General features: G+C 41.4%; 1 protein-coding gene across 3 annotated transcripts in view; it reads right to left on the bottom strand.

The window, feature by feature from the left end:
* Positions 1 to 23940, bottom strand: part of AGAP1 (ArfGAP with GTPase domain, ankyrin repeat and PH domain 1) — a 402330-nt gene that overhangs the window by 75650 nt on the left and 302740 nt on the right. For all 3 annotated transcript variants that reach the window (XM_075710335.1, XM_075710334.1, XM_075710333.1), the window contains one exon: positions 18737 to 18898. In XM_075710335.1, coding sequence (XP_075566450.1) covers positions 18737 to 18898 — 162 coding nt within the window. The remainder of the gene's footprint in view (positions 1 to 18736; positions 18899 to 23940) is intronic.

Here is a 23940-nt window from a genome sequence, read left to right on the forward strand (position 1 = left end):
ATTTTATTTCAATTATTAAACTGTTCTTATCTCAACCCAGGAGTGTTTCTCACTCTTACTCCTCCGATTCTCTCCCCCATCCCATCAGGGTAGGGGGAGTGAGCGAGCGGCTGCGTGGTACTGAGTTGCTGGCTGGGACTAAACCACGACAGTTGGAAGGGATCTTAAAGATCATCTAGTTCCAACCCCCCTGCCATGGGCAGGGACAGCTTCCGCTAGATCAGGTTGCTCAAAGCCCTGTCCAACCTGACCTTGAACACCTCCAACGAGGAGGCATCCACACCTTCTCTGGGCAACCTGTTCCAGTGTCTCACCACCCTCATCGTATAGAATGTCTTCCTTGTATCCAATCTAAATCTGCCCTCTTTCAGTTTAAAACCGTTTTCCCTTGTCCTGTCAACTACAGGCTCTGGTAGAAAGTCTCTCTCCATCTTTCTTATAAGCCCCCTTTATATATTGTTCATTTAGAGGAAAAAGGAATATTAAATGAGCACCGAACAAGGAAAATGAAACTTCTGCAGACACCATTCTGGTCCAAATGGCAGATGTACATCCAGGCTGCACTAACTTTGGACTGGTGAAATATGTTTAGTACCTGCATGGAGGAGAAAGCTGAGGTTATTGCTTTAGTAGTTGGATCTATCCGGATGGCATTTCACTATGGGCAGACAGTAATGCACCCCGAGCTATAGGCCACAGGCCATATCCCTTATGCAGCTGGGATACAGCCAGATCGTAAGCCCTCTCTATCAAGTGACCCGGAAGAAGAACGAATTCAAATGGGGCCCTGAGCAACAACAAGCCTTTGAACAAATTAAACGTGAGATAGTTCATGCAGTAGCCCTTGGGCCAGTCCGGGCAGGGCAGGATATTAAAAATGTGCTCTACACTGCAGCCGGGGAGAATGGCCCTACCTGGAGCCTCTGGCAGAAAGCACCGGGGAGACTCGAGGTCGACCCCTAGGGTTTTGGAGTTGGGGATACAGAGGATCCGAAGCCCGCTATACTCCAACTGAGAAGGAGATACTGGCAGCATATGAAGGGGTTCGAGCTGCTTCAGAAGTGGTTGGTACTGAAGCACAGCTCCTGCTGGCACCCCGACTGCCGGTGTTGGGCTGGATGTTCAAAGGGAGGGTCCCCTCTACACATCATGCAACTGATGCTACATGGAGTAAGTGGGTTGCATTGATCACACAATGGGCTCGAATAGGAAACCCCAGTCGCCCAGGAATCTTGGAAGTGATCATGGACTGGCCAGAAGGAAAAAACCTTAGAATATCACCAGAGGAGGAGGTGACACGTGCTGAAGAGGCCCCACTGTATAATAAATTGCCAGAAAATGAAAAGCAATATGCCCTGTTCACTGATGGGTCCTGTCGTCTTGTGGGAAAGCATCGGAGGTGGAAAGCTGCTGTATGGAGTCCTATACGACAAGTCGCAGAAACTGCTGAAGGAGAAGGGGAGTCGAGTCAGTTTGCAGAGGTGAAAGCCATCCAGCTGGCTTTAGATATTGCTGAAAGAGAAAAGTGGCCAGTCCTTTATCTCTATACTGACTCATGGATGGTGGCAAATGCCCTGTGGGGGTGGCTGCAGCAATGGAAGCAGAGCAACTGGCAGCGCAGAGGCAAACCCATCTGGGCTGCCACATTGTGGCAAGATATTGCTGCCTGGGTAGAGAACCTGGTTGTAAAAGTTCGTCATGTAGATGCTCATGTACCTAAGAGTCGGGCCACTGAAGAACATCAAAACAACCAGCAAGTAGATCAGGCTGCTAAGATTGAAGTGGCTCAGGTGGATTTGGACTGGCAACATAAGGGTGAATTATTTATAGCTCGGTGGGCCCATGACGCCTCAGGCCATCAAGGAAGGGATGCAACGTATAAATGGGCTCGTGATCGAGGGGTGGACTTAACTATGGACAGTATTGCACAGGTTATTCATGAGTGTGAAACATGTGCTGCAATCAAGCAAGCCAAGCAGTTCAAGCCCCTTGGGTATAGTGAACGATGGCTGAAATATAAATATGGGGAGGCCTGGCAGATTGATTACATCATGCTCCCACAGACCCGCCAAGGCAAACGCTATGTGCTCACCATGATGGAAGCAACCACTGGATGGTTGGAAACATATCCCGTGCCCCATGCCACTGCCCGGAACACCATCCTGGGCCTTGAAAAGCAAGTCCTGTGGCGACATGGCACCCCAGAAAGAATTGAGTCAGACAACGGGACTCATTTCCGAAACAACCTCATAGACACCTGGGCCAAAGAGCACGGCATTGAGTGGGTGTATCACATCCCTTACCATGCACCAGCCTCCGGGAAAATTGAGCGATACAATGGATTGTTAAAGACTACCCTGAGAGCAATGGGTGGTGGGACGTTTAAACATTGGGATACGCATTTAGCAAAAGCCACCTGGTTAGTCAACACCAGGGGATCTGCCAATCGAGCTGGCCCTGCCCAATCAAAACTTTTGCGTACTGTAGAAGGAGATAAAGTTCCTGTAGTGCACATGAAAAATATGCTGGGGAAGACAGTCTGGGTTACTTCCCCCTCTGGCAAAGGCAAACCCATTCGTGGGATTGCTTTTGCTCAAGGACCTGGGTGCACTTGGTGGGTGATGCGAAAGGATGGGGAAGCCCAATGTGTACCTCAAGGGAATTTGATTTTGGGTGAAAATAGCTAATGAACTGAATTGTATGATATTAATTGCTTTATAATACTGTATGTTATCTCTTAACTGTATGTTATCTCTTAACTGCATGTTAATATAATAATATAGTAGGTTAATATTAAGTATATAATACTGTATATTATGATTGCTATATGCCACATCAGTGGTATTGCAGTAAGAATTGCCCAGCTTAATGAAAATGAACTTTGATGAAACCATGTTGGAATGAGAACTGACTTCAGCATGCAACAGTCCAACACTGCACACCACCTCTCCTGCTCTGAAAGACTGTGATGACAGATGGAACCCAAAGTCATGGGCTAAATGAACTCAATGGACATTTTAGAGGGATGGGCCATATACGAAGGGAATGATATCTGTGTGTATATCAAGACAGGGAAAGCGGTGGTAATTAATTGGAACACATTGGAAAGGGGAGGGCCTGTGCATGACGTAGATGGTATAGAATAAGGGGTGGATACTGTCCTGGTTTCGGCTGGGATAGAGTTAATTTTCTTCCTAGCAGCAGGCATAGTGCTGTGTTTTGGATTTAGTAGGAGAAGAATGTTGATAACATGCTGATGTTTTTTAGTTGTTGCTGAGTACTGCTTATGCTAGTCAAGGACTTTTTCAGCTTCCCATGCTCTGCCAGGCGCACAAGAAACTGGGAGGGGGCACAGCCAGAATAGTTGATCCAAACTGACCAAAGGGCTATTCCATACCATATGACGTCATGCTCAGTATATAAACTGGCGGGGGTTGGCCGGGGAGCATGGGACCGCTGCTCGGGAACTGTCTGGGTATCGGTCGTCGGGTGGTGAGCAATTGCATTGTGCATCACTTGCTTTGTATATTATTATTACTATTATTATTATATTGTTATTATTATTATTTTACTTTATTTTATTTCAATTATTAAACTGTTCTTATCTCAACCCAGGAGTGTTTCTCACTCTTACTCCTCCGATTCTCTCCCCCATCCCATCAGGGTAGGGGGAGTGAGCGAGCGGCTGCGTGGTACTGAGTTGCTGGCTGGGACTAAACCACGACAGTTGGAAGGGATCTTAAAGATCAGATGATCAACCCCCCTGCCATGGGCAGGGACAGCTTCCGCTAGATCAGGTTGCTCAAAGCCCTGTCCAACCTGACCTTGAACACCTCCAACGAGGAGGCATCCACACCTTCTCTGGGCAACCTGTTCCAGTGTCTCACCACCCTCATCGTATAGAATGTCTTCCTTGTATCCAATCTAAATCTGCCCTCTTTCAGTTTAAAACCGTTTTCCCTTGTCCTGTCAACTACAGGCTCTGGTAGAAAGTCTCTCTCCATCTTTCTTATAAGCCCCCTTTATATATTGTTCATTTAGAGGAAAAAGGAATATTAAATGAGCACCGAACAAGGAAAATGAAACTTCTGCAGACACCATTCTGGTCCAAATGGCAGATGTACATCCAGGCTGCACTAACTTTGGACTGGTGAAATATGTTTAGTACCTGCATGGAGGAGAAAGCTGAGGTTATTGCTTTAGTAGTTGGATCTATCCGGATGGCATTTCACTATGGGCAGACAGTAATGCACCGAGCTATAGGCCACAGGCCATATCCCTTATGCAGCTGGGATACGATGCTGAAATATCAACTCCACATGCAGAGTATTTCCCCTTGACATACTGAAGTCAATAACTTGCAGCTGAAGTTGGAATATGAAAATCAACATGTAAAATTTCCCAGCCCATCTTACAGGTGACGGCTGATTCTTCCACTTGTGTAAAATCGTATTGGAAATACCCACCCACGTTTCTCTGCAACTGCAGACCACACATGGCAAGAATGCACCGTAAGCCCAAGGTAGTGAGTCACTGGAAATGGAAAATATGTTTGATAACTTCATATTCAAAATACTTTTTTTAAATAATTTGAAAGTCCATGTATCCCTTAACCAAACAAGATCCAAATGAATAGTACCAAGGAAAAAAAAAAGTTATCATTCAATTAACACTACTGGCTGTGAGACATCTCCAGAGACTGCAGAAATATTTTTAAAAAATCAGTAACAAGCAGAAAGACTTGTATTAGTCACTGGGTAAGTACTGTATGATTTCCATCACTATATCCACCTTTCTAAGCTCAGACTGCCGTGACATTCATGTGATAAACAGCATGTCTCACCATAAAATTTGAATTGGTTTTTAAAAAAAAAAAAAAGTTATTTATAACTGACCATTCACAGCCCACTGACTGGCAGCCATCCAACCAAAAAGTAATTATGTGCGCGACAATGATGATATTAAGCCCAATGTAATAGGATTGCTTCCAATTTTAAGGTTAAGTAAATCATGAACTGTGCTTTTATGTCTAAATATGTTGGTTAAAGCATTCAAGTTGTCTGGAAATGGGCTAGATCACTTTGGTGTTTTGTTTACCAATACAAAGTATTACCTTGGCTGAAAATCACTGGCATTTATGATAATAACAAACCAGTCAACATCACTAACAATTTTCAAATGATGATTTAAAAACTAAAATTTTTTTTTTTTTCCCTTGAAATACTAGCTTGCATGACAATTGCACACCATGCACACAGCCACTGAAGTCCCCAAAGGAGTTGCTTGGGAAAGGAGTAATAAAAGGCAGCTGAAACAGTCTTTGAGGGAGCTGCCTATCCCTTGTCAAATGAAGCAGAGTCAGAAATACTCCAGCCTAGCTTTGTAATCCATCACCACAAACTGTAGCACTTCCTCCCCAGATTAAAAAGACAGATTCAAAGCACTGCAGAAGGAGGCGCAAAGGAAGTCAAAGTCAAGTCAATGCCGTATCAGTTTGAAAACCCCAATGAAGACGACGTGTGTGGCAGTAGAAGCTGACAAGTGCCAAACCACCTCTTCTTGGATGTACCCTGGAAACTGGAGCCTGGCAGGTGAGAATCATATTGTATCAAACATTATTTTAAAAACCACACAGATATTTCCCACATTTCAGCAACCCATTCAAATGGGAAATTTGCCAAGATGTGTCTGAGCCTCACAGGAGTTGCTGATGTCACTGCATACATCATGCTGTTAATTATGTTATGAGAGGCTTGCAAGATATCTTCTGCTACTAAGGAATCTGTTCCATCATTGTCTCCTTCCAGCCCTTAGATAAATAATCCTTCAGAAAAAGCACGTAATCCCATAGGCAGAGTTGGTAGCAGGCTCAAACAACTGAATCCACCACTCAAAGTCAACAGAGCCAAAGATGTAGAATTTCTCCCCCTTAAAAGTTCACCTTTCTAAGGTCTTTACCTCCTTGATGGAGACAAATATGGAAAATTAGGAGCTGACCATGGGACTTCTGGTTTATTACAACTTGGGCACTAAAGCCTTGGTTCAAGACCTTACCAAGCAAGAAGCACCAAGGTCCCTCAGCCTGAAAAACTTGTCTCAGTGTGGGTGGCAGAAGGCTGAAGAGCACACAGCAACCTGGCTGCTGGTACAGGGATCAAGCACACACAGATCAGCAAATACACAGAATTAGAGAAGTTTCTCTTCCAAAGGAGAAGGAAAAAAAATATTCTCATAACTCTTGTGGTCTGCCTAGAAGTAGTAAAATGTTACTACAAAAAAACCCCACATAAATCCCCCCAAACTAGGATATGGAATTTCAGACAATAGCTGAACCCAAAATCATTGGAAGAAAACCCAACAGCTCTGTTTCAAAAAGCAAAAACCCACCAAGACTGCCTATTTTTTTTCCTCTTAATTCTGGTTTGGCCCCTATATGGGAAGTGAGAACTGATCTTAAAGAACATTAGAAATTAAAAAAAGTTAAAGATGCTTTTTAAGAGGTAGGGCTGGCCAGCATAGGATTAGTTTCAGGACCCCCTCCCCAATCCAATTAAAAGGGAAGCAGTAGAAGAGGGGCAGGGTCCATAAGGAAGGTTTCACTTGCAAGTTTAAGGAGCAACTGAACTTTTGTTCAGATTTTGCCCTGTTTAAGCAACCCTGTAAATTCTGTTGGACCTTGGAAGGAAGCAGTCCCATGAGGGAGACATTTAGTGGCAGAAATGCCTTCAGAAAAGGCTGAGAACCTGCCATGTCTTTTTGCAGGACTGCTTTCTTATTTCAGTCATCAGTATGCACGTACAGCAGAATTATACTGACAAGAGGAAATAAAAATTTGGGGTGCTACCAGGGTATTTTGACTGCATCTTTTCACTGCCAGTCACAGAATATTGCAAGCAGAGGAAACATAAGCTCTTTGACACATGGCTAATACAATGTTGTACTTCAGCCTGATACAGAGTCCTCCTCCCATCTCTCCAAACTACACACGTATCCAAAAATTATATATTGTAGGATGTTCAAATGTGAAAAATGAGATTGGTGGTACTGGAACAAGAAGCATCACTTATGACTAAATATTTTCTTACATGGAGCTTCGAGTTCGATATGCATGCCATGAATGATTTTCTTCTCATTTTAGGAGGAATCTGAATTAAGAAAGATGTGACGTTTTTATAGGCAAGAAATTAACAGAAGCCTAATCAGCCTCTGAGACAAGAGAATCTAAACTAAGGACCCGGCTACCGACCCTTTGCTTCTTTTAATGCACACAAATTTATCCTCATTACGGGATGAAAACAGCACTAGCTCTGCTTGGTAACATCATCTTTGTACCATTTGCAGATAAACCGAATGCTCGCTGGAACAGGTGCCAAAAAAGACATGTTCTCGCAGCCTGAAGGTTAAACTGGATTAATTTCGAAAACCTGAAAATTGATAAGCAGTAATTTAACATGTGCTCAACATGTGTGCTCAGCAGCAACTGAAAATGAAATATCTTAAATATTATCAAACGTTACATCATTAAATATGAATTAGATGGAAACAGAGGAAAGCTAAAAATTGACTAGGAGTTCAGCTACTCTAAACGGCTAATACGTCCATTTTTCACCTGAAGCCCTCTCCAATACAGTTTTGCCATTAAGCAAAAACCTAAAGAAAGGTAATCAATTCCAACTAAAAAGCACTTCTCCCGGAATGACTGCACTTCAAACCCCTGGCTGGCTGCCAGCCCCCCCCAGACAACAGCTATCAATGTTTCTGACTATCACAGGAGCACGAGGGGCCATGCATAATTGACTAGAAGATGGGCTAAAACTGTGCCCAATCAGTGTGTGATCAAAAACGCGTGGAATATTCAGCGCCACTTGATTACATGGAGGCACGTCCTTTCGCTCTCCTCATGAAATCTCTTCAAGGTCCAGAGTACTGTAATAAGATCATTACTGTCAAGCGGTACGAATCGCAGGCAATGAGTCTTGGGATAGGAAGTCATACTTCACAAGCTCCTCTGGTCTTTTTTTTTTCCTCTCCCTCTTTTTTTTTTTTTTTTTTTTGTATTTTACTGCGTGTTGAGGCAGCAAGGCGACGAGGTGACAGATAATGATCACATCACTGTGTGGCAACTAGAAAGGCACTTTTAAGAAAGAGCACAGAGAAATCAGCTTAAGAGAAACTCAAACATTTTTTTTTTTGGCTTTTTTTCCCCTCAAAAATTAAATAGAATTAAACTGTGCAGTATTCTCCTTTCATGAATTGTGATTTAATGTCATTGAATTTAATCATTTGATAGATTTTCATATTATACCAAAGCCTATTACCTCACAGACAAATGGCCAATTTTCTCCATCTCACGCTCACAAAAGAAACCCTTATTAATATTTTTTTTTTTTTTGGGGCGGGGGGGGGAAGAGGTGGAAAATGTCAATGATGAGGCCTGTTCAAGTTTTCTTTTTACCTACTCCTTTCACTGGAGTTGCACACTACATATAATGCATAACATCTATCACAGGTAAGCTATCTGTAAAGAGAATAGTGGAGGGATTTAGAACAGGAGATTAAAGCACAGAGTATAAAACAAACATGCAGCAAGCTCACCACTAAAATCTCATGCACAGCACATGCATCTGCAGCAGAGACTTCAGATGGAAAGATACCAAGTATCTGCTCACTGAATTTGACAGCTAATTTAAGGCAACTATTTGATTATAACTTGGCAAAGCAACACAGGTTTGAAATGACTGACTGGTCAGGAGTTGGAAATGAAAAGAGGTTTACATCACTGTTACCAGGTTGTCTTGTAAATGCCTGTCATCAATGCCACAGAGCATCAAAAGTACAATTGCTCCAGAGCTGCATTTTTCAAATGCAGAAGGCTGCCATGATTGGGCAAGAGCCTACTGCTTAAGGGGAAGCAAAAGTCAGACCTGGTTAAGAATGCCCACCTGCATCTACAGCACCTGCATCTATGGAAGATTAAATCCTGTATCATGGTTCTCTCCGCCTAGCATTTCAGTATCAAGAACCCCACCCTTTTCTCATATCAGTTGGTCACCCTTTCGAAGACATACCATTCGGAGACTCCTCCTCAGGGCAAGATGAAGATGTCCAGCTGCACACTTCACAGCATGTCATGCTGCACTAACACAGACTCTCATGGGCTCTATCACCAACCAAGAACCCAAGGTTCAGAGCACTGGCCAATGCACATGTTGCTGATATTGCGACTTGTGGTCCAGGAAAGGTTGAAACATCACACCCAGTTCACCCCGACCTACCCTTTGAAAATCACCACATGACGAGACTAACATCCATTAACATACAGAAATAAGAAATGACACTTAAAACCATCAGTCTATCAATCTCAGCATTAATAGGTACCTTTGGAAGAACCAAAATCACCAGCTCTTCAAGAAAAACAACTTTAAATTGCTCAGGCTTTTGCACTTTGCCCACTTTTCTTAAAGAAAAATTCCTGGGAGAAATGTATGCATATTCAACAACTTAGTAAAATTATTCACATGCACTGCCACCTTCCTCAGTTTTGGTTTGGACCTGTTTTACAAAAGGTGTCACAAACATTTTGGAAAAGAACTGAAATGGAAAGGGCAAAAATATTTCTTGATCTATAGGTTGTTATTAAATCCTAAAGTCTAAGAAAGCTTGAAAAAAAAAAAATCCCACCAGCATTAAAAGGGAGGGGAGGAAGCATTTGACTGCAGCTGCAACAATGTGAAGAGTTTATCTGCGTGCAGTAAAACTAGCAAATCCTCCAAACCTGTAATGTCTACAAGGCACAAAAGAGAGTGTCAGACTCCTGATGCTGGGCAAATCCTGTGTATGCAGACTCGTCAATTGCAATCATCTTCACTCTCACTTCCCTGTAAGCAGATGGCATCAGGTACACCTAAATTCACAAAATTTATCAAATGAGACTTTCTACATCTCTCTTGCTAGATGCCATACCTAGAATACATTTATTTAGAGCACAGAGGGGAGACAACTGGCAAAGCTGTGCATTTGGGAAAGATCATCACTTTTTTCACCTGGATTTAAAGGCAGATGTGGTTTCACTGCTCACTGAGGTTCTTCAGACCTGGAGCAAGGAGGCTGATTACAAAAGGAGTATTTTCTGACAGTATGCTCAGATCAGTTCTTAGCCCTAAGAATTCATTGAGTAGCAGCATATGTTCTTCAGGGCTTACCCATAATGACTAAAATGTAGGGTTCTGCAATAAAAGAAAATGACTAACTTGTTATTTCTAGATTCTGTTCTGCATGTACCTCTTGATTACAAGTTCTTTTTAGCATAATGCCAAGAGCATGTTTTATAACCCTAGGGTAGATCAGACCTATTGACACATTCCCCCCTGAATTCCAGGTTTGAGCTATACATGGCAAACCTCCACAATCAAGCCATTGTCATTAATCTCACGTTCCACATTATGAATAAAAAAAAGCATGCCTATAATTAACTGGCATCCCATCAATCCTCCCCTCAAAGCTGCCCTGTGCCTCCTAAGGCAAACATCAATTTAATAAGGCACGCCGTAGAGAAGCGGAGCATACGAACAACAACAATAGGGCATAAGGTCCATCTAGCCTGCTATGCTTTCATCAGCAACTATTGGGAGATGCCTACAAAAAGAACACCAACAGATACAGCAACATGCACCCTGATACACATTCTAGAACAGTCTGGGGGTTTGAGGACTTCCTGGGAGAGGCTGTAATCTTTATTTTAAGACACCTTCATGGATTTTTCTGCTTCATATTTGTCTAACTTAGTGGTTTTGTTTTAGCTGCTTAGGGTCTTCTGAAAGTAACTACTTAGGAATTCCACTCTTTAAAGGCAGCTTCTTCCCAACGTACCTCTGTAGCTCAATTCCAATAAGGTGATGAGTCCAAGTACACAGAAAGCTGAGGCCAAGGCATCCTTCAAAAACTAAGTCTTCCTTCTACACCAAAATAGCCTGTTTATTTAAATTGTGACACTTTGACTCAAGAATTATGTGCTGAACAGAACTAAGTTATACTTAACACAACGACCTTATTTTAGTCATTTAATTTACTATGACTTTATAATACATAATCTTCTCATTTTATTTTTAAGATATTTTAATTTAGGTGTATAGATTCATAACAAAATTACACAGGCTCTGGAAAAACTGGCAAAGAACTTTTAAAGTAGACACTTAAGTAACAAAACAACTAACTTCTCTAGCAGGATTAATATCTTACAAACACTTCTTGCTATTTTGTAAACATCACCTTGTGAACATCAGGAACCTTTTTCATAATCAGGGTCTCTGTCTCAGGCTGACAGCATAGTTCTAAGGACACTAATTACCTGAAGCCAGTAAAACGTTAATGTGTTACTTGTTTTCATTCAATTATAAAGCTACTTAAAACTTCTTCCTTTTCCAAAAAAATCAGGCCAAATCACAGCGCAGCACTTGTACTAAGGATACACAGCATGCCGTTCTGCAGTCACAGAGCACTTAATGTACTAAGAGTGGGACGACTTTTCAGAGTAATGTAGGAAAAAAAAAAAAAGTGTTATCTTTCTCTAGCTATCCGGATGTGCCGGTGTGTACAACCACCACCAATTCATCCTGGGACTCATCCTCTCCAGAATCCCCTTTCCTGCTGACCACCACTGCGACACTTTTCCTTTCAACCAGGTAGGCGGAACCTGCAGTCTCTTCCAACCCTGAGCTAACAGTGTTTTAAAGAGAAGAAGGAATCTTTCAACTTGTTTAGCCTGCAATGAAGTAGGTTAAAACAATAGATGAGCTTCACCTCCCTTGTCTTTCACTCTTCAGCATCAACATAAATGTCTTTCAGCAGCAAACCTTTCATGTCAGATAGGCTGTGACGACTGAGGCTGAAGGTTTCCCAACAAGTGACCTTTATGCCTTGGTTGAAAGTAAGTCTCTGAAGATTCGGTCTAGATTTTATTAATTTCTGTCCTCCTGTTTCTCAAGTGTACAGCAATCGGCCAGTACTATATCTCCTATGAAGCAGTGAATGAAGTTACTGATGATCAGTGGAATTATAACCAAAGAGTGTTTTGACACTGAATAGGTGTCAACCTCTGAGACACATATGCAGTATGCTTAAATCAAAACAAGCATTTAGCATTACAGACAACAAATATGGTCACATACTGTAGATTTTTTTTTTTTTTTTTTTTTTTTTTTTGTCCTCATGCAGACAGAAAAAAATACAGCTAGATATTTTGCTCATTGTTGTTTCATTTTTAATACCAACTAAGATCCGGGGGGGTTTTTTTTTTTTTGTTTGTTTTTTTAAAAAGACATTTTTACCTACAAAGCAGATAGAGCAGAGAATAGCTGGATCAGGAAAGGCCTCCAACTCTTCTGCAATAATCCACAAAATAGGGATGCATATACTTATCAAACCACACTCCTAAAATCTTAGTAAAACAAGCTTGTTAAACTCTAGATCAATTCATGATTAGCAAAGCAGAACTTGGGGGGTTTTTTTTGTGTGTGCAGCAAATGCTATTTGCTGAAATTTCTGAAACGTTTAATGCACAGGAGGACTACACAAGTGACACTGATCAACAAATTGTACATGAGCAGAATTCAGCAGTAATCCTAAATGAATTACAAACCTATTACCAAAAAAAAAAAAAAAGCCCCACAAACCAGCAAACATCTTCCTAGCTATCTGCCTATAATGCATACGCTTCCAGTTCCAAATAAATGCTTCTTTTCTTCATTCAACATTGCAGTCAAAATGCCACTTTTGTATCAATCTCACTTTAAATACTGCAGGACATTTTTTAGAACTATGGAACATTTACTTTCTAAAACTTCAGGCACCTAAGAGACCAGAAATAAAAACAAAACCTGCTCTCGCTAAACTATCCATCACAAGATGCATAGAAATACTGCACAACAGGATGGAAACACACTCCTCTTCTGTATGACACAAGTCTGGATTTGGGTGTTAATTTTTTTTTTTAGAGGGGGAAAAGCTTATTAAAATACCTCTAATAATTTTTATCATTGGGACGCTGCTACTGCCACAATGCAAGTGGTGGCTGAGCACACTAGCTTGGTTCAGTGGGTTCCCCATGTGTTGTAAAGCAGTAACGTAAAGTCTGGGGATAAATCAGTAGGGGAAAATAGTTGTTCCTAAATTATTTCCATGCCCAATTTTTTTTTTTTTCAGTTATCATTAACCGATTTATCCCCAGACTTCATGTTTTTTCTTTACCACATGTGGGGAGCCCCCTGCCGCAAGCCAGAGTGCTCAGCCCCCATGTGCATCGCGGCAGCAGCAGCGTCCCAGCGCAGGCTACACACGCAGGTAGGGTGCTGGGATGAGTTTTGCAGCCAGCATGGGGCTAGATGGATGAACAGCTTCTAAAGGAGTTAGCTTAAATTCACTCTGCTATGTCCACACATAGGTCACAGGAATATGATGAAAACTCTTCCCTAATGCCAGCACTAACACTTTCTTTCATTTTCACATGTTCACCCACCTCACAGTATCAAAAACCTGCCTTCTTACTGAAATAAAAAACACTTTTCCAAGAAAGCCACCCTATCTACTCCTACTACACAGTAGGTTGTAAATATTAATAGTTGATTTATAGGGACTAGGTAAAATAACTAGGATGACAAGGTTACTAGGAATAACTTCTGTCGAGTTCCTACATGGGCAACATCTGTTTGCCTGTACAACCACAGTAGTATACTTAATTATCCTATAACAGACTGGAAAGAGCTTTTACTTGAAGAAGTTTTGGTGGCAGCTTAGTTCTGTGCATTACTTCAAGCAACACAATCCATACAGGGACCTTGACATCTAATAGATTTGATTCCAAAGGTTACAAACTCTTTAATAGGTGAGTAGTTTTGCCCTCGCTGCAGCTGCAGGTCAAGATATTATATTTCACATCTTCCTTGCAGAGAAAAGGGAGTGATGGTGCTGTGACTTTTTGTGCTGGAAAGGTTTCTGAACAGACTGTCCTCTGACAATGTCAGAAGGTTTCTTCCAGACCATAAAAAGTAAAAAAAAAAAAAGCACCAAGTAAAAATATACTCCTTCATCATGGTGCTTAATTCAATGTATTATAAATATTAGCATTAACAATGTCAAGTCCATCTGTCAAATGAAGAATCTACTCTCCCACAAACACTATAGCACACCTGTCTCATTGAACAGGTCTCAGAGGTATTTTCACTAAATTTCCAAAATTCCCAATTAACGTTTTTTTTTTTAAATACGTGGTTAGAGACATTTCCTTTTTTTCAGTTCAGTCTGGCCACAGCATACTTACTAGAACTATGTACCTAAGGAAATGTATGTTAAAATTGTCTGGAGAATACTATGCAGAGAGCTGTGTACAGGGCCAAGTACGTTTAAATCATTTCGGCATATAATGCCAGCAGGTAAATCATGGGGATGCTAAGGAAAGCTTAGGGTGAGAAGCCGCAGGTAAAACGCACATAGTTTTTTTTCATGCATCATATACTGCATTTCAGTTAACAGCTGTATTGCTTCCAATTTACAGAAAATATCAAATTCTCAGGTGTTATACAGAATCCAGAGACCAATACTAAGAACTGCATTTCCCTAATTTGCTTTGTCATTCTGTTTTTGGGATGGCTGAAAGGGGCCAAGAAGTCTTGGGAATACACTAGCACCGCCGTGCAGAGCACAGATGATCTAGATTTGATACTGAAAGATGGCCATACCTTGGGCTTTCTATAGCTCCTAAAAATCTCAGAGATGGATTGAGGGCAGGCAGGTTCAGGCTGGCATAGCCATGAAGTTTTAAAACTGTCTAACAACAGTAAGAAAAATAAACACTGGGAAAAGTCTTTCTGTGAAGAGTATTTCCAAGAAAGCTGTTTAATTTTTCTACTTGTTTTCAAGCTGAAAAACCTTATTATCACTAGCTGTTTCACCAACTGCAGTAGCACAAGGGTACCAAAACAGACTGGGCTCTGAGCAGCTATTCCTCTTTGAAACACAGCACCGTATAATCCTGCTCTGAGCAAGTTTAGACAGCATGGTGGGAAAAACACTGCTGGTTGCTGGCACCTTGCCTAATGTAAGCATTCCTGCTGTTACCCTCAAAAACACTGAGAAATTTTTTCAGTGACAAGTTCTGTATAGAGAGCTAAAAAACTTCTGAGTTTCACCACACTGGAAAAATTTCACAAGAATCTGATCTTCCAAAATAGGAATTGAATTTTAATTTTCATCCAACCGCAGCACAGTTGCTTTAGTATTTTTGTTGCTGCAACCACTGTCTCAGAAAACCCATAGAAAGATAAACCAAGTAAGATGAAAGAATCAATCCCAGAGAGGGCTGTGCATGTGCAGATAGTGTGGAGAAAGAAGAATCAGCATGACCTTTATGGAAGGGCATAAAAGAGATGAGCATCAGTCCTTGGAATTAGTCAATCACCCTGGGCTCACTAGTGTCCATCATCGTGATATCTGAATACTTGGGCAGAGGTCAATGATCAAAGCAGGCACGTTCAAGGAGAAAAAAAAGACAGCAAAGTGCAGTAAAAATGCTAGAGTTTGCTGAAGACCAGATTTAAACCTCAATGAACACCTAAGCTTTGCTACAGACAAAAATGAAGGAACCCAGAATTTCTGTTTGAAAGTTGACACTTGAAATGTGTCTGGACCCAAAAGAAGGCAAAATAAAATCTAGAATTACCCAAATCATTTAACTCTGGTCCATTGTAACTGTCTGAGAATAGCTACTGCAGGAGGATCCTCCTCCTCCTTTTCACAGTGAGCTCAGGATTTCTAGAAGGAATGAAGATACGGTTCTCCCACGATTATCGCCACAGTATTCTGTACCCCATTTTCAGTAAGTCACCTGCCATACCTCAAACACTTGATCAAAGTTGCCAAGGTGAAGCATGCATCTCAGAACATCTTCCTTTCACTGTTTAATTTGGATTTGTGGTCTTCAAAACTGCAGTAACCCAGATGAACACCTCTGAGGGTTTAAATCTACACTTACTGCCAAGTGTGGAGGAAGAAAAGGAAAAAAGGAAATCTTTTAGGTCATTGGACAGATTTGTAGCCAAGCATTGGAGAACAGGGAAACAAGCCTTTTCTGGAGAAAAGGCTGAATTACTGAACTGAAAAGTGCTTTGAATCATAAGGCAGACTTGAAAACACTACATCCTACAACATGGAGAAAACCCCATAATAGCCCGAAGCATCTCAGACACACACCCCACCAGCACCAAACTGGCTTGTGGCATACGTTGGCCCAGGACCGGAGTTATTCCCATCATTCAGCGTCACAGCAAGCTCAGAGAGATGAACACTACCTGTCTGGTCAACCATAAAGCATACCAAACATAACTTTTGGCTTGCACCGACACACGTACCAGAAAATACAGACAAAGGTTGCAAGTCTTCACATGCCAGGATTTGGAAAAAGCAACTCCCAACCCTTTGTTAGTCTTTCTAGAAAGTACTTCATGGGAATCTACAATCACTATTACTTTTTCTGAGATGCCCTTCTTCTAAAAGGACATGGAACTCAAGCACACTTCGCTGCTTTCTCCTTCATCTACCACTGACAGACAAGGCTGACTGTCCTGTCAGGCATCTCTTCCCAACCTTGCTAAGGATTCAAGGGCCAGTAAGATTAGTTATCTGCTGAAGGATGCTCAGAGTTCCTCTCACATGTGGCAAGAAGGCTGTCTAGAAAGTTGCGATTCTGTTCTTGTGGCCAACTGCTGTTTTTCACTGGGTTGTGCTTTAAAAGGGATGTTATAGAAATAAACAACTCAACAAGCACCGTGGCCCACCCAAGACAGACAACTGTGAGCCTCAAGCCAGGAAAGAGTGCCCATCTCAGAAAACATGTAAGAAGAGGCAGGTCAAAGAAAGCTGATGGACTAAAGTAGAGATATAAAGACTGTAAAAGCAGGTGTCGGCACTCACTGCTACTTTTAAGGCTCCTCATGTGTCACTCAGTACTGCTTGCCAGCCAGTTCTTGCCCTTCTGGAAGGATATTTATCTCATTTATATGAGAGAGGACAGCTTTGTAAAGCTATTGCAAAAGGATTTCAAACTAGCATGTTACAATGCTGGAAGACAAGGAGAAGCACATCCTTCTGGATGAAGGAGCACGTACTGCCCACTCCAATCAGAACGGGGATTTCAGGGGCCAGATGCACAACTGCAAATCCACCATTGCTCGCTGCGGGTCAGAAGTCTGCACCCACAGACTGGGACCACACAGGCTCCAGCTCCAATGACTTGTGAAAATAATCTCCCCAGGAGAAAGAAAACATACACGTATTAACTACTTAGAGATTTTCAAAGGCTCTTCATATCCAGCTGGTCTTGATTCATATTGACTTCAACAAAACAGTCTTGAACAAATGGTGAGCGCTCTGAAAAATCCCCTCTATAACTTGCCACTGAGGTATGAAAATAAGTGGTGTAAAAGGGATTGTTTAAAAAAAAAAAAAGATGACAAATTAAAAATGAAAGGTTAAAATAAAATTTGGCTTCAGGCCATAAACTAGGGGGAAACTAACAGTAAAGATAGTTAAATGACTGGAAAGAGAACGCAACAGGAGCTATTATGAAAAAAAGCTGATGGCTTTTAAAAAAGGATTTGTATAGGTAGCTGAGGAAATAAATTCCGTATGTGATAGAAGTGCAATTGAGAAATTAAATAAATGGAAAATAAGGATGACTAAGTAGTAGTTAACATGCCCCTTCTCAGTTGTATACTATTATCACATCTATTTTTAATGTCTCTTCACCTGTCTGCAATTGTCATCCTTTTTTCAGAACTTGTTCCAATGCTCTTTGATACTGAATTAGCTGTTTTTTACTCTCCAATGCTTACAAGCGCATCTTTTTCTTACTCAACACTCCCCCTTCCCGACAATGTTATTCCATTGTCTCCGTTTTTCATCTCTCCTTATATGTTGACTCCCCAGTTTCTGAGCTTTCCAAGCTACCCTTGTTCATCTTTTTTCTGGAGCTCTTTTGGTTGAATCCTAGCATGTTTCTTTTCTTCTTTTCTAAAGATACAAGCATGTTTTATATCATATCTGGCTACTGTACACATTGTTACTCCTTCAGAAAGGCATTGAACAGCTATAGCAGTGTTCACGTTGGAAATAGTAAGCTTAACTAAGGGAAAAAAGAAGTTCTTTTTGGCTTTTGCTTTCTGGTTCTTAAAAAAGAACCCAAACATTTAAACTCTCCCCTTTTCCTTTTAATCCTCATATAACACAATCTTTCCATGAACAGCTGAATATTCAAACAATAACAGGCATCAGAAGCGTTCGTGATTCTAGAGCTCAGGATGTGTTTAAGCAGAAGAGATAACACAAGATTTAATAATACTGAAAATATTATGATGTATGGGCTACTGAGCGAACCTGATGACTTCTTTCTTTTTAACCTCACCAGTATGCCTGTACCTTACCTTTATGGGTAATGATGCTCTGGGACACTTTTTTGTTTATTAAAAAAATCAGTTCCAAACATGTTTCAGACAGTTGAATTCACCATTGTGTGATGCCTCAGATCATTCAGCTTCATCATTAAAAGATCAGTCTTTAATTTCTCTACTTCAGTACAATTCTCTTCACCTTTCACATGCAAAGCCAATGGTGTAGTTGAGTTGTACTGAACAATGCTCTTTGGAATGATATTTTCAAAATTCAGACTTCCACCATAGAGTAAGCTTACCTTCAGCTGTGCCTGAGATACCATCAGCTTTGAAATTGCTCGTGCTTTTCTTCCTGCGATGTTTCTTTCTGTTGGCGTGAGGTGAAGGAGGTGGATCGAGTTTGGGGCTTGTCGTACTGGATATACTTGGGCTTGAACACACAGAATCTCCTAACCCGGTATCTGCAGTTTTGAGGAGGGGGGAAGGGAAAATAAAAATACTGTATAATTTAAATTAATGATTGCTAGAATCCAAGATATAACCCCTTGCTGCCTGTTAGCAGCTAGTTTCTTGAGCTCATTGACTACCAAAGGCTACAGGAACCTCCTAACAACATCCATTACTTTTTCAAAAAGGTAGAAAACAGCAACTTGGCTGAAACCCTGATGCAAGTCAATTACCCACCAATTACCTTGCTCAACCAAATCAAAATTAAAGGTCGGCGATGCCTTTCTCTCATAAGGAGAGACCCACAGTCTCTTCCCTGGTCCACATAACGGCTGGTAATACATAAACACCTTCTCTTTGAGTAGTTCTTTTCTTTTTCAGTCAAGAAACATTTAACAGCAATATTTAACAAAAGTTTAGGAAATGAAGACATACTTGAAATTTCACTCTCCATCTGGGTCCTTTCGCACAGCAAATACTCAAGTAACCTTAATCCAGTATTTTCCCCAAGGTTGGTGGTATGATTTTAGTTTAATTGCAACCGATCTTTTGGCTATGATTAGTGTTAAATGCATTTCTATTTTGTTAGTTTGGTTTTGTTTTTAATTCTAAAACTTAATGTAACATCCTACACTTTACTTAAACTGCTTGCTATTATTTAAAGTGAAGCTGTGCCCAGAACCTGGATTAGATACCTAATTGCACTTAAGTGCAATACCAGGATTGCATCTTAAGTGAATTCATATGTTGGAAAAATACCAAGCCAAAGACTATTTAAAAAGTAAATTTTGGTTTTTTGAGTAGTTAAATCCCCATACAACTGCCTGTTTGACAAAGAGCACTTTTTTTTTTTCCCCCTAATAAAGTTTACTTACTAATTACCCGCTAAGCACAGTTGTGCTGCAAGTTATTAGTGGGGATAAATTATGTAGCTAATTGCCTGGCAATAGAGACCAAATCAAACATAAGCTTTATACTAAGGATTTTTGTTCTTTTCCCTATGTCCACTATTCTGAAACCAATCATCAAGTATTTAACCACAAAGGGAATCATGGAAATGTATTTTCTGTATATCTGTATAGGAGACTTTAAGTATTTGGCCCAGAAATGCTCAAAGCAGCTATCCTGGCAAGGGTTTGCTGTCTCTCCAGGTGAAGAGGATAGCAAACCTTGATGAGAAACCATGCCAGTGCTCAGCATGTTCTTGGCAAAGGGGACACAGATACCTTTAGCTCCTTGACACTGAAAGAAGAGAAGATGCAAAAGAGGATGCCAGCAATACAAAGGCATGACCACGGATGCAAGCTGGTTACTGCTAGTCCTAAATATTGACCTCCACTTTGAGACTTGAGAAGGTTTCATATGTTGGGTACTTAAAAAGAAGGAAAAAAACCACACAAAACCCTCTCCTTTGCAGCAATGACATGAAAATTGCCGTTGAGACAGGCCAGCCACAGAGCCAGGCACTGCAAGGAAGGGACCCAGCTGTGGCGGCAAGTTCTGCCACAGCGCGCCAAAAATGCATCTCGTTGATTTTTCATTTGCCTGCTAAAACCCAGAAAATTCATAAATATAATGGAAAAACCCCAGAGAGCACAACAGCCAAGAAGGCTTGCTCATATCTAACACAATTTCTCAAAATGCTTCACTTTTTCCCCTCAAAATATGAGGTGAATGGCACACAGACAGTCCTCATTCTCAGCTTTCACTTTAAAAAGAATTATCCTATCTTATTCAAGGGGAGAAAAAACAAATCCAGAAAAACACAGCTCTATCACCCTCTCCCCTGCCTTTCAAAAAGCTTGTATCCAAATATTTGCGATGCTGAGATGTGTGCCGAAGCACTCTGGTCCCCAAGGCAGACGTACAAGGGCTGTGTTCGTCACCATGTGTGACTCCAACGTCAACCACAATGCACTGGACCTGTAAAATGGTGAAGAAGCCACACCCTGACACAAAACCATGGAATATATTTTTCAGCAGGATCCTTGTTAAAAAATATTAATGCAGATCTGTACGCTTACTGCAGCTTAGTCTAATTTCTAGGCTATCAATTGCACCAACAAAACCTGCTTGTGAGCTCTGAAAAAAATGAGACTACGTATACACGTACAGTCTGACTACTTGCGTCAGCTGAAGAATTAACCTCCTATGGTAAAGCCTTGTGATCTGCAGTCCTTTCCAGGTAATAACCTGCTGTCCTTGGGTCAAACGGCTCTGAAGCAAAGAGTCCAAAGCTTTCCCTCCCCCTCAACCAGAAAAGAAACGCGAGTCGCTCGTAAACGGGTACTGAGCTGATACTGTTGGTATATTAATGCCCTGTATTCCCGGTTTCGGAGACCACACTTTGAAGATGGAAGTTATTTAACATTCTCCTGGTTTAAAATATGAGCAATCAAAAGGCGCTAGGCTTACACGCTGTGCTTTCCCATTTCCCACTACTCCTCTTGCCTGACAAGGTATTCTTCAAATTGAAAAGAGGGCTCCTGAAAGCCCAGCTTCGGAAAACTGTAAATGAGTTCAGGCTTCAGCCCGCTGAATGCAATTTCATACTCCTGACTGAATACAAATAATGCATTTTATTTTGTATCAATTACCACGCCTGAGAACAGACGACCACTGCTGGCACTATTAAATATTTTAAAAAAAAAAAAAAAGGCAAGGAAAAAGGCACGCCAAATTAAAAAAGCAAGCGCCTCATTACTCCACATCTAAACCAGCTTTGACAGAGGCACTGGAACTCATAAGATGCGTTTCACTGGGTTGGGATGGGCTGTTTTGCAGCCATCCCGCGCGTTCAATGTCAGCCATTAGTTCTTCCCAATCGGGCATCAATGTTCAACGCACACCCAAAAAAATATATAATACTAGTAATAATAATAACAATCTGCAGCCTCTCCGAGCTTCAATACTTGAAGTATGAGTCAAAGAAGCAGTTTCACTTTTCACTCGGGAAGCTGACAAGCATGACTAGAGGGGGAATAAAATAACATTCAGTTCGCATAAATATCAAGCGGGCTGCTTGAGACTGATGGGCCAGGAATGTATTCTTAGCCATCATTCTGGCAGACAGGCCCAAGGACACTCATAACTTATTTTACAATCATTTAGTTTCAGCTCAAGTGGAAAACGTGACAACTTATCTCTGCTGACAAGATGCCATATCGAACCTTACAATTAACTCTCCCACGATTATCTGCCCAGCCCATCATTAGCTTTGCAGTTTTTGATGGACTGTACAGGCAGCTTTCCTTGATGATGGTCATCATTTGCAGGGTGTATATCTATATTATAAAACATTAAGGACAAAACTCTCCCCTTGCGATGTAGCTGGGGTTGTCCTCACCAGCACGTCCTCTGTTCTGCAACTGCTGGGCCACATTTGTAAATGACGTGCAGCAACACGCTGCTGAAAAATGTCTTATCCTCCAAAACAGAGCATCACTGTGCTTCAGCCTATGCCTGCTGCTGACTGCAACCTACAGAAGCGAGCTATAAACGCCCATGTCCTCTCCAGCAAACAGCCATCCTTCCTCCCTGCCCTCTCTCCCCAGCGCAATTACTAACTCCTCTCAGCTGTGAGAGCTGACACAAACCCCATCCTTGTGGTTTACCTCTGCACGCTCATGACATGTTAAGGAAGACGCTGTGAATTTCACGTGTGTCTGGTGACTTTCTGTACCGATGAGAAAACGTGTTTCTCACTGAAAGGTGAGTTTCTAGCTTTGCAGGATTGTGAAATAATGGCAAGCTTATACCAAGGGATAGGAGAGCTTCTGTGCAAACCAGTATGACACAGTACAGGCATTCCAGAAAAAGTAGCAAAATAGTCAGCTCAGAGTATACAGAGGTAAGTTTACATCTATGCAAGTTATTTGAGGCCATTTAAAAGTATGCAGTAGCTCACTTCATGCCTGGGAGCAACAAGTGACACTTGGAAACCAAGCCCCTTAGGTTATCAAGAGATGGGATATTAAAAAACTCAATCACTCACTACTGTTAGATCAGTGATTTTTCTCTATAGGTGCATGACACATAGGATAAGACAAAGATTCTGCTTGTTGAAGTCTGACCCAGCTTTTATTCCACAAAGAAAGTCCCATGCCTGCCTCTTGCCCTAGATGCATTTTGTAATTATGGTCATAAGAGAAACTCCTTTCAATTATGGCAAATTCTGGTAGAAGAAACGAGAGGCAGAAGGGAAGAAGTATGTTGTCTACAACTACAAGCCAGAATTATGAGATGGAACATTAAATGAAAAAAGAAACCAACCAATCCTTCTCAGAAGAGTCTCAAGGGCTGTGCTGTTGTACTGCGTTTTATTTGCCATTTGAAACACTTAATTTAATATTCTCCTCCAGTATTATATGATGTTTGTAAAACCTAACATTCTGCACAAGTCCCACTTCTTATCTCTTGTTAGTTTTATTATTTGGAAGCTGCATATGCTCCACAAAGGGATCTCAAAGACAACTCTATTTGTACCCTCTAAGGATGTCGCAAGAGCCCTCCTGGATTTGAAAAGGGTAAGAAGTCCAGTTCAAACCCAGCCTGTGCTTCCTCAGTGCCCCTAGCACACACAACTGACTTGCACCCCAAACTCCCAAGCATCTGCTCAGAGTGCGTCTGAGATTCGGATTAAGCCATTTCTCCTTCACCGCTGGCAGTGCCCGCACAGCAGAGCTGCAGCAGATACCAACACAGGAACCAAGGAGGCAAAGGAAATGAGGGACAACAAGCAGCTATGAGTGCCCCAGGCCAAGGTAAAAGGGCTGGGGGTGTAAAAAGCATGAGGAAAAGAGGCAACATATAGCAGACAGGAATAGCACAGCACAAAGGCTGATATAGAAAAATCCAAGAGAGGAGCTCCGTCTTTGGCCCCAGTTCCTATTCTCTCTCATACACACACAACCCTCTCTCCTGTGTAACCATCTACGGCGGAAACAAGGATATTCTGACCTCTTCTATCTTTGTGTCTTTTGATTTATTTCATATTTTTGTCAAATCACCTATTTACAAAAACTTGAAACAAACTCAACAGGTGACGCTATTCTCC

This window comes from Pelecanus crispus, chromosome 5, assembly GCF_030463565.1.
Source record: "Pelecanus crispus isolate bPelCri1 chromosome 5, bPelCri1.pri, whole genome shotgun sequence".
Lineage (NCBI taxonomy): Eukaryota > Metazoa > Chordata > Aves > Pelecaniformes > Pelecanidae > Pelecanus > Pelecanus crispus.